Genomic DNA, 15492 nt, shown 5'->3' with positions numbered 1-15492 from the left:
ATCTCTTCCTCCCTTTTGAAAGTTGAGTTTGAGAAAGACTTTTTCTTTGTTCTTATTGCAAATTTGTTTCTAAAGATTCGAACTCGATCTCCGAGAGACATTGATTATGCTTCCACTTTTCGATATCTAAGTTTCCCGAGTAATTAGAAATTGTGCTATACAGGTAAAACACTATTTTGTTCCCATTAAATAGGTTGAACAAGTTGGGTAGGGTTTAAGACAAGCTTTAACCTCTGAACGAGACATTGTAACAACCCAAACCCACCGCTACCAGATATTGTCCTCTTTCCTATCAAATATGCCGAACGAACTGGGTAGGTTTGAGACATGCTTTAACCTACAAACGAGACAACCGTAACTATCCTTCTTCATTTTGAGCTTCCTCTCAAGGTTTTTAAAACGCCTCTATTAGTAAGAAGTTTCACACCCTTACAGATATGGTTTCACGCCTCTATCTGTTATTGTCACTAACAGATATGGTTTCTTTGGGTCTTCTCTCTCGATTTTCCTACCAAAGTTTTTAAAAGGGTAAAAGTTTCTACACCCTTATAACAATATTTCGTTTTTGTCCAACTAATATGAGAACTTATATTAATACTGGAGGAAAAACCGAACCGAACTGAACCAAACTAAACTAAACTAAACTAGGTAAAGCAAATCTAAGTGAGATTAGGGTCACCACCGATTAAGATCAGAATTGCGCAAGGGAATGTGATTCCACAAGCACTAGGATTAACCCCACCACAGCACCCAAGCCCAACTATGATAACTCAAGAGCATGAACCAGAACCTAAGAAGGCCCCACAAACGACCGACAACCCACACACAAGCAAACCATCTGCCTCGACCTGTCTCTACGCACCCAGCCAGCCCCACCATTGTTGTCTGCCTCCGACCACGCCGCATCACACCACAACCCCTCTAGCCGCACCACCGCACAACCTAAGCCTAAGAGATCCGTAATTTTTTATTTTATTTTATTTTATTTTTAAATTTCATAAATTTAATATTTTTGTTCTGCTATACCTTTTTTTATAAATTCTAAAATAAAAAAGTTGCATTATTGTAAGTTTTATTGAAAATAAATTTTAAATTTTTGTTTGAATGAATAATTTTCAAAATTAAATTTAATTATATTAAAGATTTATAACTATATCTTTGTTTATTTTTTATAATTTAAAATTAATTATTAATAATCAATTATTATTAACGTTTGTGAAAAAACCGATATATATATATATATAATATATATATATATATATATATATATTAAAAAACCATGTTTTTTTTTCTTTTTATTTATTTTGATTTTCTATTCCATATAAAAAATAAAATAAGAAATTCCTCATTTTTTTATTTAACCTTCCTATCAACATGTGGGGGGAAAAAAGAAAGGAAAAACATAATGAAAATATTGAATAATTTAATTAATAGTAAAGTTAATTATAAATTAATTAATACCACAAGGAAAAATAAATAAATAAATAAATTTATAGAATATATCCAATATATTTTCTAGAAATTGTGAAGATTTTAATTTCATAGATGGGATCATAAGAAAAAGAAAACATTTTAATCGAATTTTTCCTTTTATTTATTTTTAATATTCCCATAAATAACACCCTTTCCAACAGGTTGTTCCCAATTAAATGTAATCTTTGTTCATTCATATATTCGTTCTTTACATGAGCGTCACTTGTCCACTAGTTTCCGCCTTAATTTATCCTTGAATCACATCTTACTGGAGGGGTACTGCTCTAATACCATTTATAATGAATTAAGCCCGGACTTCAAAATCTAGATTTGACAGCTAATAGTCCCAATCTTTCTCAGCGTATCTGCAAATATAGTCACGTTACTCACTATTTGCTTCTTACGAGTGAAAACTATCTCCACATATTGATACGAGTTATTTTAGCATGTTTTATCCTCATTCAAATCCAACAACTCGATCAGATACTTCTCGATCAAGCAAGCTAATAAGCATTTTTTTAAAAAAAAAATGAAATTCCGAAAAGCACTTGCAATTATATTATTATTATTTACAACAACAAAAGACATCATAGTATCAGATTCCACCAACTTTGTTTATAGTTAAAACAACCACCCATCCCCTCCCAATCATTTTCTCACTTTGATTCCCACAAATTAAACTTCATTAATTATTCCAACTTTATTTCCTTCCTTTTTTTTTTTTTTTTTTTTTACTAATTGGGCTCTTTCAAACAACAAGCTAATAGCCCAGCACGAGTTGGGCTTTTCTTAACCACCAAGCTAGTAGCCCATCACTAATTGGGCCCTTTCTAATCACCAAGCTAAATAGCCCATCACTAATTGGGCTTTTCTTAACCACCAAGCTAGTAGCCCATCACTAATTGGGCCCTTTCTAATCACCAAGCTAAATAGCCCATCGCTAATTGGGCTCTTCGTAACCACCAAGCTAATAGGCCTCACTAATTGGGCTCTTTCTAACCAGAAGCCTATATAGCCCATTACTAATTGGGCTTTTTCTAACAACCAAGCTAATAGCCCGTCACTAATTGGGCCTCTTGCAGGAGCCCATAATTCAAAAATTGAGAATATTTTTAATACATTATCTTGTCAGTCTTGCATTAATTAATAGAATTATCGAGTCAAAATGAGAATTAATCCAGTATCTTTGATCTCAGTTATTAATAATAAAACAAGTGTAACAAAGTCAATAATCAAACTTCATTAATTGCTCCAATAATCAAATTATTATTATTTTTGTAAAGAAGGTCTAAAACAAACGTATGAATTACATATTTGATTAAGACGTCTATATCTTAATAATGGTAGAAATATTTATTAAAATATTCACTCTTATCTACCATTATCCGCTCTCTATCTCGCTACTAACGAGAGGTCTCGATTAATTTCCTTTCATTTAGAGCTATACGTGTAGCTTGTTAACTTGAAGAGGTCAAAGGAGTATAGGTTAGCTACAAAGCTTGGATACTATTTTTGTTCGAATACCATGGCCTTTTACCAGTGAAATTCTTTTGTTTTTTCTTTTTTATAACTTATTATCAACGAGGATTGACGATATAAACAAAAATTTGACTCATCATATTCTATAGATTAAAAAAATACTAAATGTTATCAATAATACAAGTGGATTTTGAGTCGTGTTCTTGACCAAACATTGCAATAAATTTGATAAATAGTATTTTGGAGAAACCACAATGGGGCCAAGAAAGCTAGGTTCATGTGCAACCACATGGGTAGCTCCAACTTTGTCGAAAAAATGTGGAGCAAAATAACGTGACGAGATAAGTTTTTGACATTCAACCATCACTCGCACAAATTGAAATATTTATATATCTGTTTATGAGGCAGATCATGGCATAGCCCACCTCATATTTCCCATAAAGATTGAATAACTTTGGTTAAATTATATTATAAAGAACCATGGGTTAACTCGAACGGATAAGACATCTAGCTCGAACGGATAACACATCAGTCTCTATTCCCTAACTTTAAGACGGATGTAATATTCTTTTGTGCTGTCCCTGGAAGATAAAAAGACAGGAGAGAAAAGGGTTTGAAGTAGAATTGAGAGAGAAAGAAGTGGGAGAGCTGAGCAATGAAGTTCTTGTTCCAGTGCCCATGCTGTTCTTGTTTTTGCTTCATGAAGCCCAAGCCAGGCCACCCAAAGCCTAAAGATCCGACCAAAAAGGAACCCAAAAAGGAGGAAGCAGCGGCGGCGCCACCGGCACCAGCACCAGCCAAGGACCAGGAAGAGAAGAAAGAATGATATTCATCTTCATCACAAAGCCATTGCCATTGAATCGTTGTTTTCTACTCCAATAGATTTCCCTTTCAAGTTCCGATCAAAAACAGTATGTAATCTCTGTCTCGGATCTTCATTTGGTGTTATAATATTTTTGGAAGAAAATTATTTAGATAGTTTTTTAAATTTGATTGTTTGTTCTGAATATGTATTTATGGAATCATCTTTCCGTTGAATAAAAGAGATTCTCGACTTTATTACAATAAATATTCCATTATTTTCTTCTTTTATTTTGGAGACAAATAATTATGAACTATATATATGTATATATAGGTATAAAAAATAAATAAAAAAGAATAATTAAAAAAAATTATGTAATTAAATAAGTGACCGAGTGGTTAGGTGATATAGGTGGATCACATTTATTAAGAGCACGTGTTTTCATATAATGCATAGACAATAAAAAAAACGCTATTATTTATCTAAAAGCTCTATAATATAAAATTATTTTAAATATGAATTTTAATTATTTTTCAGTTATTTTCGTATTTAATTATTAGTCAGTGAATGATTTTGTATAATTTTCTTTTTTTAAGAAATTAAGATAAAAGAAGATAAAATGTTTGGCACCCATATCAAGACTAGGCTAAGGATTTATTTAAATTTTATTTCATTATTTTATATATATATATATATATATATATATATATATATATATATAGATTATTTTTTTAAAAATATAAAAAAATACTTTTAAATTTAATAAAAAATACAAAAAAAAAAGTTAGTTTCAACGCTATAATACGTTTAATTTTTAAGAATGATTAAAAAATTTCATTAATATCCTTATTTTTGAGTATTTTAAAAATAAAGTAATAATAGTTTTTTCTTTTGGTAAATGTATTTTTTTATATTTTTAAAAGTTTTAAAATTATAATTAAAACTTTTAAAATTTAAGAATTTTTTTTACAAAAAAAAAAAAAAGAAAAAGAAAGTTGAAGGGATAGATAAACTATTTATATTAATAAAAATATTTACAAAATCTAATTTCTTTTACATTTACTCTAAAATATAAATATCTTTTTATTTCGTATATTTAGTTATATAAATCACTTGATAACTTTTTAAGCATTTTATTCTGACATTTATTTCGAAAATATTAGATTAATCTCTATGTTCAAACCATATGAAAATTATGCTTTAATAATTTTAATTTATTCAACCATCCATATAAATTTAATTTTCTATTTTATTTAAATTGAGATATTTAAACTTTTAAAAGTATTTAAAAAATATTAACTTCAATTTAATTTTAAAAAAATTTCAGGGATATTTTTTAATTTTTTTTGAGATAAAGACTGAGTTTGAATTATTTTTATTTATATATTTGGTGTAATATATGGATATATGTTGTAAAGTGCCTTCTTCCACATTACAGACAAAAAAAATAGTTCAAACTTACTCTACATAGACCCCTTGTTTATGGGTTATCACAGCTTACACCGGAGTCATCATAATTAGCTCCGTGTTCTTCTTTTCTTTCTTTCCCTCCAATTTCATTACGTTTATATCTGATTCTCTTGCTGCCACCGCAGATTGTCGCTGTAAATTCCAACTCCCAACACTTTCTGAACCACAACACAATGCCGGAAAACGAATACGACCCTCTTCTCCAAGTTTCCGATGCCGGCGACCGAGCAAACGCCTCCGATTCATGGAAGAAAGTGTTCGATAAAGAGGAGTTCAACAAACAGCTCTCCATTTCATTTCCCATGATTCTCACTAATGTCTTCTACTACTTAATCCCTTTGATTTCCGTCATGTTCGCCGGTCATCTCGGCGACCTCGAACTCGCCGGAGCCACTCTCGCTAATTCCTGGGCCACCGTCACCGGATTCGCTTTCATGGTTTGTTCCCTTTTTCGCTATTTAATCGTTTTCGTGCTTCTTTCATTTTGCATTGGTTAATTCCTTGTTTGAATCGATTCATAGACGGGTTTGAGTGGCGCATTGGAGACACTCTGTGGCCAAGGATTTGGGGCGAAATTGTACCGATTTTTAGGGATTCATCTGCAATCCTCGTGTATAATCTCTTTCTCCTTCTCGATTTTCATTTCCCTTCTCTGGTTCTACACAGAGCCGGTCTTGATTTTGCTGCAGCAGGATCCCGCCGTGTCGAAAACGGCTGCACGGTATATGAAATTTCTGGTTCCTGGGCTGTTTGCTTATGGGTTTTTGCAGAATAGTGTGAGGTTTATTCAGGCTCAATCGGATGTTATGTTTTTGTCTGTGCTTTCTGGAATTCCGTTGGTTCTTCATGTTGGTGTTGCTTATGGTTTTGTGAACTGGACGAGTTTGGGGCTGGAAGGAGCTGCTATGGCAGCTTCTATTTCATTGTGGGTGGCTTTCTTGGTTGTGGCTGTTTATGTGTTTAAGTCTGAGAAGTATAAGCGTACATGGGAAGGATTCTCTGTTGAAGCTTTTAGTTACATAGTATTCAATTTGAAACTTGCTTTGCCCTCTGCTGCAATGGTTTGGTTAGTGCTTTTGAACTTTTGTTTCCTTTTGTGTAGCTTTTTACAATCTGGTGGTGTGTCTGTTGTTGCATATTTTGGAGCTTTATGATACTTTTCTTTTGTTTTTTAGTTTGGGAAGTTCATTGGGTTGGGATTTGATGCTTTTATATATGATTATGTGAACAGTTTGGAGTATTGGGCATTTGAGATTCTTGTGTTCTTGGCTGGATTGGCTCCAAACTCGGAAACAAATACCTCTTTGATTGCAATTTGGTAAGGATCTTCTATGTTCCTTTCTTCCCTTGTAAGACTTGTTGTAAGACTGCTAGCTAGCTGATATTGTCGTTTTTGGGTTTTCTTTTTTGGGCTTTCCTTCGACGTTTTAAAACGTGTCTACTAGAAGAGGTTTCCACGCTCTTATAAAGAATGTTTCGTTATCTAACCCAATTGATGTGGGATCTCACAATCCTCCCCTCTTTGGGGGCTAGCGTATTCGTTGGACTTCGTTCCCTTCTCCGCTCGATGTGGGACCTCCAATCCACCCTCCTTAGGGGCCCAGCGTCCTTGCTGGCACACCGCCTCGTGTTCACCCCCCCCTTCATGGCTCAGCCTCCTTGATGGCACAGTGTCTGGAACTTGGTTTTGATACCATTTGTAACAACCCAAGCCCACCGCTGACAAATATTGTCTTCTTTGGGCTTCTTTTTTGGGATCTCCTTAAGGTTTTAAAACGAGTTTCTTAGGAAGAAGTTTCCACACTCTTATAAAGAATGTTCTGTTTTCCTCCCCAACCGATATGAGATCTCATAATCCGCCTCTTTGGGGGCTTAGTGTTCTTGTTAGACCTCATTCCCTTTTCCAATTGATGTGGGACCCACCAATCCACACCCTTCAAGGTCAGCGTCCTTGCTGGCATATGGTCTCATGTCCACCACCTTCGTGGATCAACCTCCTCACTGGCACATCGCCTAGAACCTGATTTTGATCCCATTTGTAACAACCCAAGCCCACCAGTAGCAGATATTGTCCTCTTTGGGATTTCCTTTCTCGATTTCCCCTAAAAATTTCAAAATGCATCTCTTAGAGAAAGGTTTTCACACCCTTATAAAAATGTTTAGTTTTCCTCCCCAACCGAGACCTCACATCTCTATTAACAAAGTGTGTCGGGAAGAAATGCTTTCATGAGTTCTTGTTATATCACATTGAAAAATCTTTGAATTATCCCATTACAACACTTTTGAAAAGCATTAGAAATCTATTTACAACGATGAACTGATATCTCCCTTTGGAATGATGCATTGAAAAGTGTAAACACAGAAGCCATTGCCTACATGATCACATATGGACTCAGTGCAGCTGCAAGGTATACAAATCTCCTCTTTTACTTCCCTTTTTTCTCCATGCCCTCTCCCTCCAATATCATAACACAAGACAACCATGTTGAACAGCACAAGGGTGTCAAATGAGCTGGGGGCAGGCAACCCTGATAGAGCAAGACAAGCCATGTTTGTCACTCTTCTACTCTCATTCCTTCTAGGCCTTTCAGTCGTTCTTCTTCTAGCATTTGGCCACAACATCTGGGCAGGATTCTTCAGTAGTAGTCCTGTAATTATACAAGCCTTTGCCTCCATGACACCCCTTCTCACCATTTCCGTGCTCGCCGACTCCGTCCAAGGCGTATTATCAGGTTCCCACGAAAGCTTTCCCTCTCGTTCTTCCTTTACAAATCCGGTTTTTCGTCTCACATGTCGTGACTTGCAGGGGTGGCTAGAGGATGTGGTTGGCAACACATGGTTGTGGTTGTAAACTTAGCTACATTCTATCTTGTTGGTATCTCAACAGCAGTCTTTCTGGAATTCAGAATGAAGCTTTATGCCACGGTAAGGATTCAAATGGTTCGTTTTTTTCCGAACGAACACGGAAATTCTAAAACTAAAATAGGATTTAAACGTTGAAATTGATCGAAACTTAGCGTCAGTAAAATGTTTTGTGGTGCAGGGGTTGTGGATTGGTTTGATCTGTGGCTTGTTATGCCAAACTTTGACACTGTTGGTAGTAATAGTTCGCTCAAAGTGGACAAGAATTGAGCTGTCTGATAATCGAGGTAAGCAAAATTCAGCTTTGACTTGATTCTTAGAAATGTATCCTAGAAATGTATGAGCTGGATTTTGATTAATTAGTGGTATTTTGGATTATAAAGTTCTTATTTTAGGTTTATTTAATTTAATTTCGTTCCCCATTTCCCTTTGCCTTGAGCTCGAACGCCAGTCCTTTCCTGTGAGTCGTGTGAGATCCCACATTAGTTTGAGAGGGGAACAAAACATTCCTCATAAAAGTATGGAACCTCTCCCTAGTAGACGCGCTTTAATACCGTGAGACTTGTGATGATATGTAACGGACTAAAACGGACAATATTTGCTAGCGGTAGGTTTGAGTTGTTACAAGTCGGCTTCGAATCGTTTGCCCTGTGCTCCCTTCCAAATATGCTTCAATAGAAATTAAACAAAGGTATAATTCTATGATAAAATGTTCTTTTATTTACAGGACGTGAAAACCTCTCTCTATGGTTACATTTATAGCAACCCTATGCTTGTATTAGATTATTAGGTTGGATAATAAAATAAAACATTCCCATTTTATGGCCAACCACCAACATTCTAAATTAAGAGTTCAAATTCTTGGGCTAATTTGCCCCTGCTGCCTGCACCACACAAGCTCTCTCTAGCTCCTGGCCAACGACCTGAAACAGCCAACCCTTCTCTTCAACCTATATAAACCAACCATGGGCGGAGCCAAGGAAGAAAGAAGAGAGAGCGACGACGAATACGATCATGAACTCAACTAAATCAACACTGAGAAGGGTTCTGATCGTCGTCACGATGATGGTTGCTCTTATCATTGTCGTTTTGCTTCCAATGGCAGCGGAGGCGACTGTCCCTGCCGGGGGTGCGGTCTCTCAATGCATCCAAGGTTGCACAAAGTCATTGGCCGGTTTAACGTCTGGTTATTGCCTTACTCTTTGTTCAGCTGAGTTCCACCCTCTATCAGCTCACCCACATCATCATGAACATGATCATAGCCATGCTCATGTTCGTGTTGATGCTCATGCTCATGTTGATGATCATGGTCATGTTCATGCTCATGTTCATGCACATGTTGATGGGCATTCTCATGTTCATGCTCATGTTCATGCTCATGCGCTTCATTCCCATTATTAAAGACGACTTTCATGTTGTAGCTATTTGATTTGCCTCTCTTCATGTAAGCTCTTTGAAATACCCATTTGTTCTCATTCTCGGTTGCATTCTTTCGTTTATTTAAAATATTTTTCTAGACCTGAGTTTGATTTGTTGGATGATGAAAGTTCTCATATCTACTAATTTACGGAATGATCATGAATTTATAATCCATGAATACTCTCTTCATTGGTATGAGTATTTTGGGGAGGTCCAAAGCAAAGTCGGACAATATCATATTATTGTGGAAAATCGTATTCGTCTAACATGATTTAGAGAAATAATTAAAATTTTGGATATAAAATTCCGTAGATTGGGAAAGATTAGTAATTTATAACTATTTTCATTAATATTATTACATTTAAAAGAATTTTTTTACGTGTATGAAAATTATGAATTAACAATTTTAAAATAAAATTTATATATATATATATATATATATATTTATATTTAAAAGACAAATAGTATAAATAATAAAATCTAAGTTGTTATTGTTATTTATGTATTTTCCAATAATTATTAAAATAAAAAGTTGAGAAGCGAAGTTAAAAAGAGCCAATATTTTTGTTGGCATTAAATGCTTTGACCATAAAAAAATAATAAACATTATGTAATTATGATTTGTAACAACTCCTAAATAATTTCATTAGGTTATGAATTTATCAATAATCAATTAAAAAATAGTTATTTAATTTAATTAAAATTTTTAACGAATCAAGTCAACGTTAGCTAAATGGAGTCGGGGATGAAGATTATATTCTTGCCTCTAACTTAACCCAAATTACCGTTAATGTTATTTTACTTATGTAATATTATTCAATTTATTACGATATTTTATATTTTTTTTCATATAAATTATATTATAAAATGGGATTTAATTATTCGAAATTGACATTAAAATGGAAAAAACTCTACACATGGAGCTCGATCTCCGAGAATTATTCCCAGATAATTCTAAATAATTTGAGAATTTTGCTAAAGTAGGGACGGGAATAAGAAAATCTTCTCCATTCCTGCTGTTAGACGAACACGACTCTCCACAATGGTATGATATTGTCCACTTAACCGAATCGAATCGAGGCTCAACTCCTTTGGAGTCTTAGTCATTTTTGACTGCCTTTGGGGCCCAATATCCTTACTGACACACCGCCTCGTGTCTACCTGGTGGTTTGTTCTCCTCCCCAACTAATGTGGGACATCACAATCCACCCCCCTTTGGGGCCCAACGTCCTCGTTGGCTTTCTTTCCTTTCTCCAATCAATGTGGGACCGCCCCCAAATCCACCTCCCTTTGGGGCCCAATATCCTTACTGACACACCGCCTCGTGTCTACCCCCCTTCGGGGAACAGCGAGAAGGCTAGCACATCGTCCGGTGTCTGGCTCTGATACCATGTTAGACGAACACGACTCTCCACAATGGTATGATATTGTCCACTTTGAGCATAAGCTCTCATGGCTTTGCTTTGGGCTTCCCAAAAGGCCTCGTATCAATGGAGAGTGTATTCTTAGATTATAAACCCATGACCATTCCCTAAATTAACCGATGTGGGACTTTCATCATCCAACACCTGCTTCTCGAACAAAAACAAAGAGTTTAGACGTGGCCCAACTTATCAAGATCTTGATCTCGAGAGATTACAAGCTCCTAATATCGACATTGGAGTTCTCACATAACACAAGAATGAATAGCACATGGCATGGCGTTATTGTACTCCTTGTTTAGCCACATCAATAAAGATCAATCTCCACGATTTTTGTCTCTTCCATTGACATGTTGCTATCATCCATGCAAAGTCTTTTCGAAAGAGTAACACTCCGACATATTAAACCTTCTAATTTTAAAGGTCGAGTTATAAGTTTCTAAATTTTTAAGTTTGTATTTAAAAGGGTTCTCGAATCTCCAATTATATATCTATCGTGTTCATAATATAGTTTAAAATTTTAAAAATTAACGGCCGAGGATTATTGAAAGGAGTAGTCCCACATTGACTAATTACGATGAAGATTAGAGGAACACTATTACCATTGCTACGAGGGCTTTTGGAAAAACGATCAGAAGTAGATAATATCATTATAGAAGCATGAAAAAATATTAAAGAAAACAATCAATAATTTATTAATTTTAATAAATCTAAGGTTTGAATACAATTATTTAAATAATAGAAAATTAAAGGATGTTAAAGTAAATTAAAGACATGTTCATAGTGAAATTAACATTAATTAACCCAAATATTTGGGTAAAGAGATTCCTTTATTGCTACTTTATGGCCTTTTGTAAATTTTTTTTAATGATTTTAATTATAACTTAATTCTAAAAATAATTAAGGACAATTATTTTTAAAATAAATAATAATCTCTTGCTTGAACTAAAAAATGATAATAATATTATTAATTCTAGATATTAATTTGTTACTAAAGTTTAAGGGTATTTTTAAAACAATATAGTAACGATTTTTATATAAAATTAATGATAAAGGTATTTTTTTAAAAGTGGAAGGAATATTTTAATTTTAATTTTGTGTGGAGTAGATTATTTCTCAAATTATAATTATTCGTATATAAAATTAAATTAATTTTGGGGGAAATTTTCCCGACTAAAAATTTAATAATTCAATAAATTTAAAATTTAATAATTATGTGAAAATATGGAGAAAATTAAATCCCCTGTCGAGAGCGGAAGGAAAATAAAACAAAAAACCAGGTGGTACAAACGGCGTCAGGAAATAAGTAAAATCCAAAATTAATTCTGAATTCAAAACCCTGAGCTGTTGTAGGATGAAGCCACGTGTACGGTCGCCATTTTCCGTTAATTTACCGACACGTCGTTACACTCTCTTCAATTGTCGACATATCGTTCCACTCACTGCCGTGCCTTCTTAACCATTTTCTCCTACGCGCTTTATCCACATTTCCCCACCCTGCAACGGTCACCATTTCCGCCTTCTATTTATCTCTCCAGTCCTTCGTCTCTCTACCTTCAACCCCTTCTCTCTCTCTTAAACCATTTCTCTCTCCATTGGCTATGGCGTCTCTCCTCTGTCTCTGCATTCTCTTCCCCTGTTTTCTCTCTGTTTCTCATGCTTATACGTTCTACGCCGGTGGAAAGGATGGGTGGGTTCTCAACCCCTCTGAGAGCTACGAAAATTGGTCTCATAGAAACAGGTTTCAGGTCAATGATGTTATTGGTGAGTTTAGCTTTTCTCTGATTAATCTGTTTTGCTCTGTTTTGCTCTGTTTTTGGTTGATTTTACATTGGGTGTTTGATCTGTGTTTGGCAGTGTTTAAGTATGCGAAAGGGTCGGATTCTGTGTTGGTGGTGAGTAAAGAGGGTTATGAAAAGTGTGATTTGAAGAATCCGATTATGAAATTGGAGGATGGGAATTCGGAGTTCAAGTTTGATCGTTCTGGGCCTTTTTATTTTGTTAGTGGTAAGCAGGGGAGCTGTGAGAAGGGCCAGAAATTGATGGTGGTTGTGTTGGCTCAGCGCCCTCCTCCGCCGTCTACGGTGGGAGCCCCGCCACCTTCTGGAGCGGCGCCATCCTACTCGCCTCCGGTTTTGCCTTCTCCTCCTGAAGCTAAGCCGCCAGGAGTTTCTCCCTCTCCGCCGTCTGGTTCTCCTGGAGCCAAATCGCCTTCTGGTTCTCCACCATCGGCGACACCCACTTCGCCGTCTCCACCGTCGGGGACACCCACTTCACCTTCTCCATCTGGGTCTCATTCTCCGGCGCCATCAGGGTCTCATTCTCCCGGTGGGGCAAAATCTCCTTCTGGTTCTCCGCCGTCGGGGACACCCAGTTCGCCGTCTCCTTCTGGGTCTCATGCTCCGGTACCATCAGGTTCTCATTCTCCTGGTTCGCCGTATCCTGGAGCGAAATCTCCTTCTGGTTCTCCGCCGTCGGGGACACCCAGTTCGCCGTCTCCTTCTGGGTCTCATGCTCCGGTACCATCAGGTTCTCATTCTCCTGGTTCGCCGTATCCTGGAGCGAAATCTCCTTCTGGTTCTCCGCCGTCGGGGACACCCAGTTCGCCGTCTCCTTCTGGGTCTCATGCTCCGGTACCATCAGGTTCTCATTCTCCTGGTTCGCCGTATCCTGGAGCGAAATCTCCTTCTGGTTCTCCGCCGTCGGGGACACCTAGCTCGCCATCTCCGTCGTCAGGGACACCTATTTTGCCATCTCCGCCTTCGGGAACACCCAGTTCGCCGTCTCCTTCTGGGTCTCATGCTCCGGTACCATCAGGTTCTCATTCTCCTGGTTCGCCGTATCCTGGAGCGAAATCTCCTTCTGGTTCTCCGCCGTCGGGGACACCTAGCTCGCCGTCTCCGTCGTCAGGGACGCCTATTTTGCCATCTCCACCTTCGGGAACACCCAGTTCGCCGTCTCCGTCTGGGTCTGAAAGTCCGATGTCCACGCCAGTGCCGGCCGGTTCCCCCACTTCTCCGTTGCCGGGAACGCCCACTTCACCTTCTCCATCTGGGTCTGGAACTCCAGTGACCACACCAGCCCCGGCCGGATCTCCTTCATTAAGTCCGGGAGCGCAATCTCCGACTACGGGAACACCCACTTCGCAGTCTCCATCTGGGTCCGCCGGTTCTCCCACTTCACCTTACCCTGGAGCAAGCTCTCCGTCAGGATCATCACACATTTCGCCGTCCCCTTCCGATTCTGAAACACCAACATCATCACCAGTCCCGGCCGGTTCTCCCACTTCCACAATACCCGGAGCAACCTCCCCGTCAGGATCACCGCCCCCCGGCGGCGCCGCCTCCCCCGGATCATCTCCGGCAGGATCACCATCCTCAGAATCAAATTCCCCCTCCACTTCGCCATCTCCAGCCGACGCCATCACGCCCACATCGACCGAAGGGCCAATTGGTCTACTCCCACCTGAGTCCAATGCTCCCATAAATTCCCCGCCGTCTCCACCATTATCTCCGTCGTCTTCCTCAGGAGAAGCACCATCACCAAGAGGCTCTGCAAATGACACAACACCGTCAACACCACGATCGTCCGCCATAGCTTCAACTCCATCAGTAATTTTGCTGGGTTCCATTACTGTTGTGTTAAGCATGATCATCAATGGAGGATCTCTTATGAATTTCACCTAAGAAGGACAACGAAGATAAATCTCATTTTTAATAATTAGAATTTTGTGAATAAAATTGAGAGAAATTTCTCCAATAATATTGTTCTTCTATTTTTCCCCTTTCATTTCCCCGTGTTTGTAAAACTCCCAGTGATTTTATATTTTATTTGTTGTTTTTTCCTTAATTTTCCTTTTATTTAATCATTATTTTCCTAAAATAATTTAATTAAATAATTTGATCGTGAAAAAATCTTTTAAACCAACCCAACGGAGTTTACAATTATTTTTTTTAATTATTTAGAAAATACTATTGATCTACATAGTTACAATTCATCATTAACACCAATTACAAATATTGGATTGCAACGCTATTTTCAGAATAATTAAGTTGACCCGATCAAAAAAATGTCAACCCACGTCGAGAAAAACCTAACCATGGGTTATCTAAATGGGTCGGATTTTGGTCTAAATTTTATAATATAATGTCATTATTACAACACTTCTTAAATGGGCAAGTGGTTGCCAAATTGAAAGGACTTGAGCTACCATACAAAAATACAATTAATTCAGTCAATTTTTTTTGGTCCTTTTTCTTCTCACAATATTATTATTGCTGACTAAAAAGTAAGTGCTTTCAATCACTTTGAACAATTCAATATCATCTTACTAATATTTCCAATAATACTGATACATTTTTCTCGCCATCACCCAAAATGATACCACTAACCTTAAAACCTGAAATACCGGCCTTATTGCAACGCTCGTTACAAATATAATGAATCTTCAAGTACGCAGCTAGTAAGAAGGCGTTTTCGTCAAAGTAACATATATTTCGCATAATTACTTTTTAAAAAAGAATATATTTTCAAGGCATTAAAAAAAGAAAACATATTGTGAACTAA

The 15492-nt window shown here is 36.9% G+C and overlaps 2 protein-coding genes across 4 annotated transcripts; both read left to right on the top strand.

Moving 5' to 3' along the window:
* The first annotated feature begins 5184 nt into the window (after nucleotides 1-5184).
* Nucleotides 5185-8496, top strand: LOC111476872 (protein DETOXIFICATION 19-like). 2 transcript variants are annotated; one of them, XM_023120720.1, is made up of 8 exons: nucleotides 5185-5274; nucleotides 5350-5661; nucleotides 5746-6290; nucleotides 6456-6542; nucleotides 7576-7632; nucleotides 7718-7956; nucleotides 8031-8149; nucleotides 8268-8496. In XM_023120720.1, the coding sequence occupies exons 2-8, from the start codon at nucleotides 5398-5400 to the stop codon at nucleotides 8397-8399; spliced, it is 1443 nt and encodes a 480-aa protein (XP_022976488.1). In that variant the 5' UTR covers nucleotides 5185-5274; nucleotides 5350-5397; the 3' UTR covers nucleotides 8400-8496. The 2 variants fall into 2 exon arrangements, with proteins under 2 accessions (XP_022976488.1, XP_022976487.1); XM_023120719.1 differs by having other exon boundaries at nucleotides 5185-5661.
* Nucleotides 8497-12401: 3905 nt separating this feature from the next.
* Nucleotides 12402-14715, top strand: LOC111476846 (vegetative cell wall protein gp1). 2 transcript variants are annotated; one of them, XM_023120679.1, is made up of 3 exons: nucleotides 12402-12690; nucleotides 12784-13275; nucleotides 13390-14715. In XM_023120679.1, exons 1-3 carry the CDS (start codon nucleotides 12528-12530, stop codon nucleotides 14610-14612), a joined length of 1878 nt encoding a protein of 625 aa, XP_022976447.1. In that variant the 5' UTR covers nucleotides 12402-12527; the 3' UTR covers nucleotides 14613-14715. The 2 variants fall into 2 exon arrangements, with proteins under 2 accessions (XP_022976447.1, XP_022976445.1); XM_023120677.1 differs by having other exon boundaries at nucleotides 12784-14715.
* The last annotated feature ends 777 nt before the right edge of the window (nucleotides 14716-15492 follow it).

The sequence above is a fragment of the Cucurbita maxima genome, unplaced genomic scaffold, assembly GCF_002738345.1.
Source record: "Cucurbita maxima cultivar Rimu unplaced genomic scaffold, Cmax_1.0 Cma_Scf00003, whole genome shotgun sequence".
Classification (NCBI taxonomy): Eukaryota; Viridiplantae; Streptophyta; class Magnoliopsida; order Cucurbitales; family Cucurbitaceae; genus Cucurbita; species Cucurbita maxima.
Note: the sequence above shows the minus strand (reverse complement) of the source record. Positions and strands in the feature narration are given on the sequence as shown.

Bases quoted from the DNA above. Each gene is read 5' to 3' on its own strand.
- LOC111476872 (XM_023120720.1), top strand. From the start codon at position 5,398: ATGCCGGAAAACGAATACGACCCTCTTCTCCAAGTTTCCGATGCCGGC. The intron at 6,543-7,575 runs GTAAGGATCTTC...TGCATTGAAAAG, and splicing joins ACCTCTTTGATTGCAATTTG to TGTAAACACAGAAGCCATTG. The intron at 8,150-8,267 runs GTAAGGATTCAA...TTTGTGGTGCAG, and splicing joins GAATGAAGCTTTATGCCACG to GGGTTGTGGATTGGTTTGAT.
- LOC111476846 (XM_023120677.1), top strand. From the start codon at position 12,528: ATGGCGTCTCTCCTCTGTCTCTGCATTCTCTTCCCCTGTTTTCTCTCT. The intron at 12,691-12,783 runs GTGAGTTTAGCT...TGTGTTTGGCAG, and splicing joins TCAGGTCAATGATGTTATTG to TGTTTAAGTATGCGAAAGGG.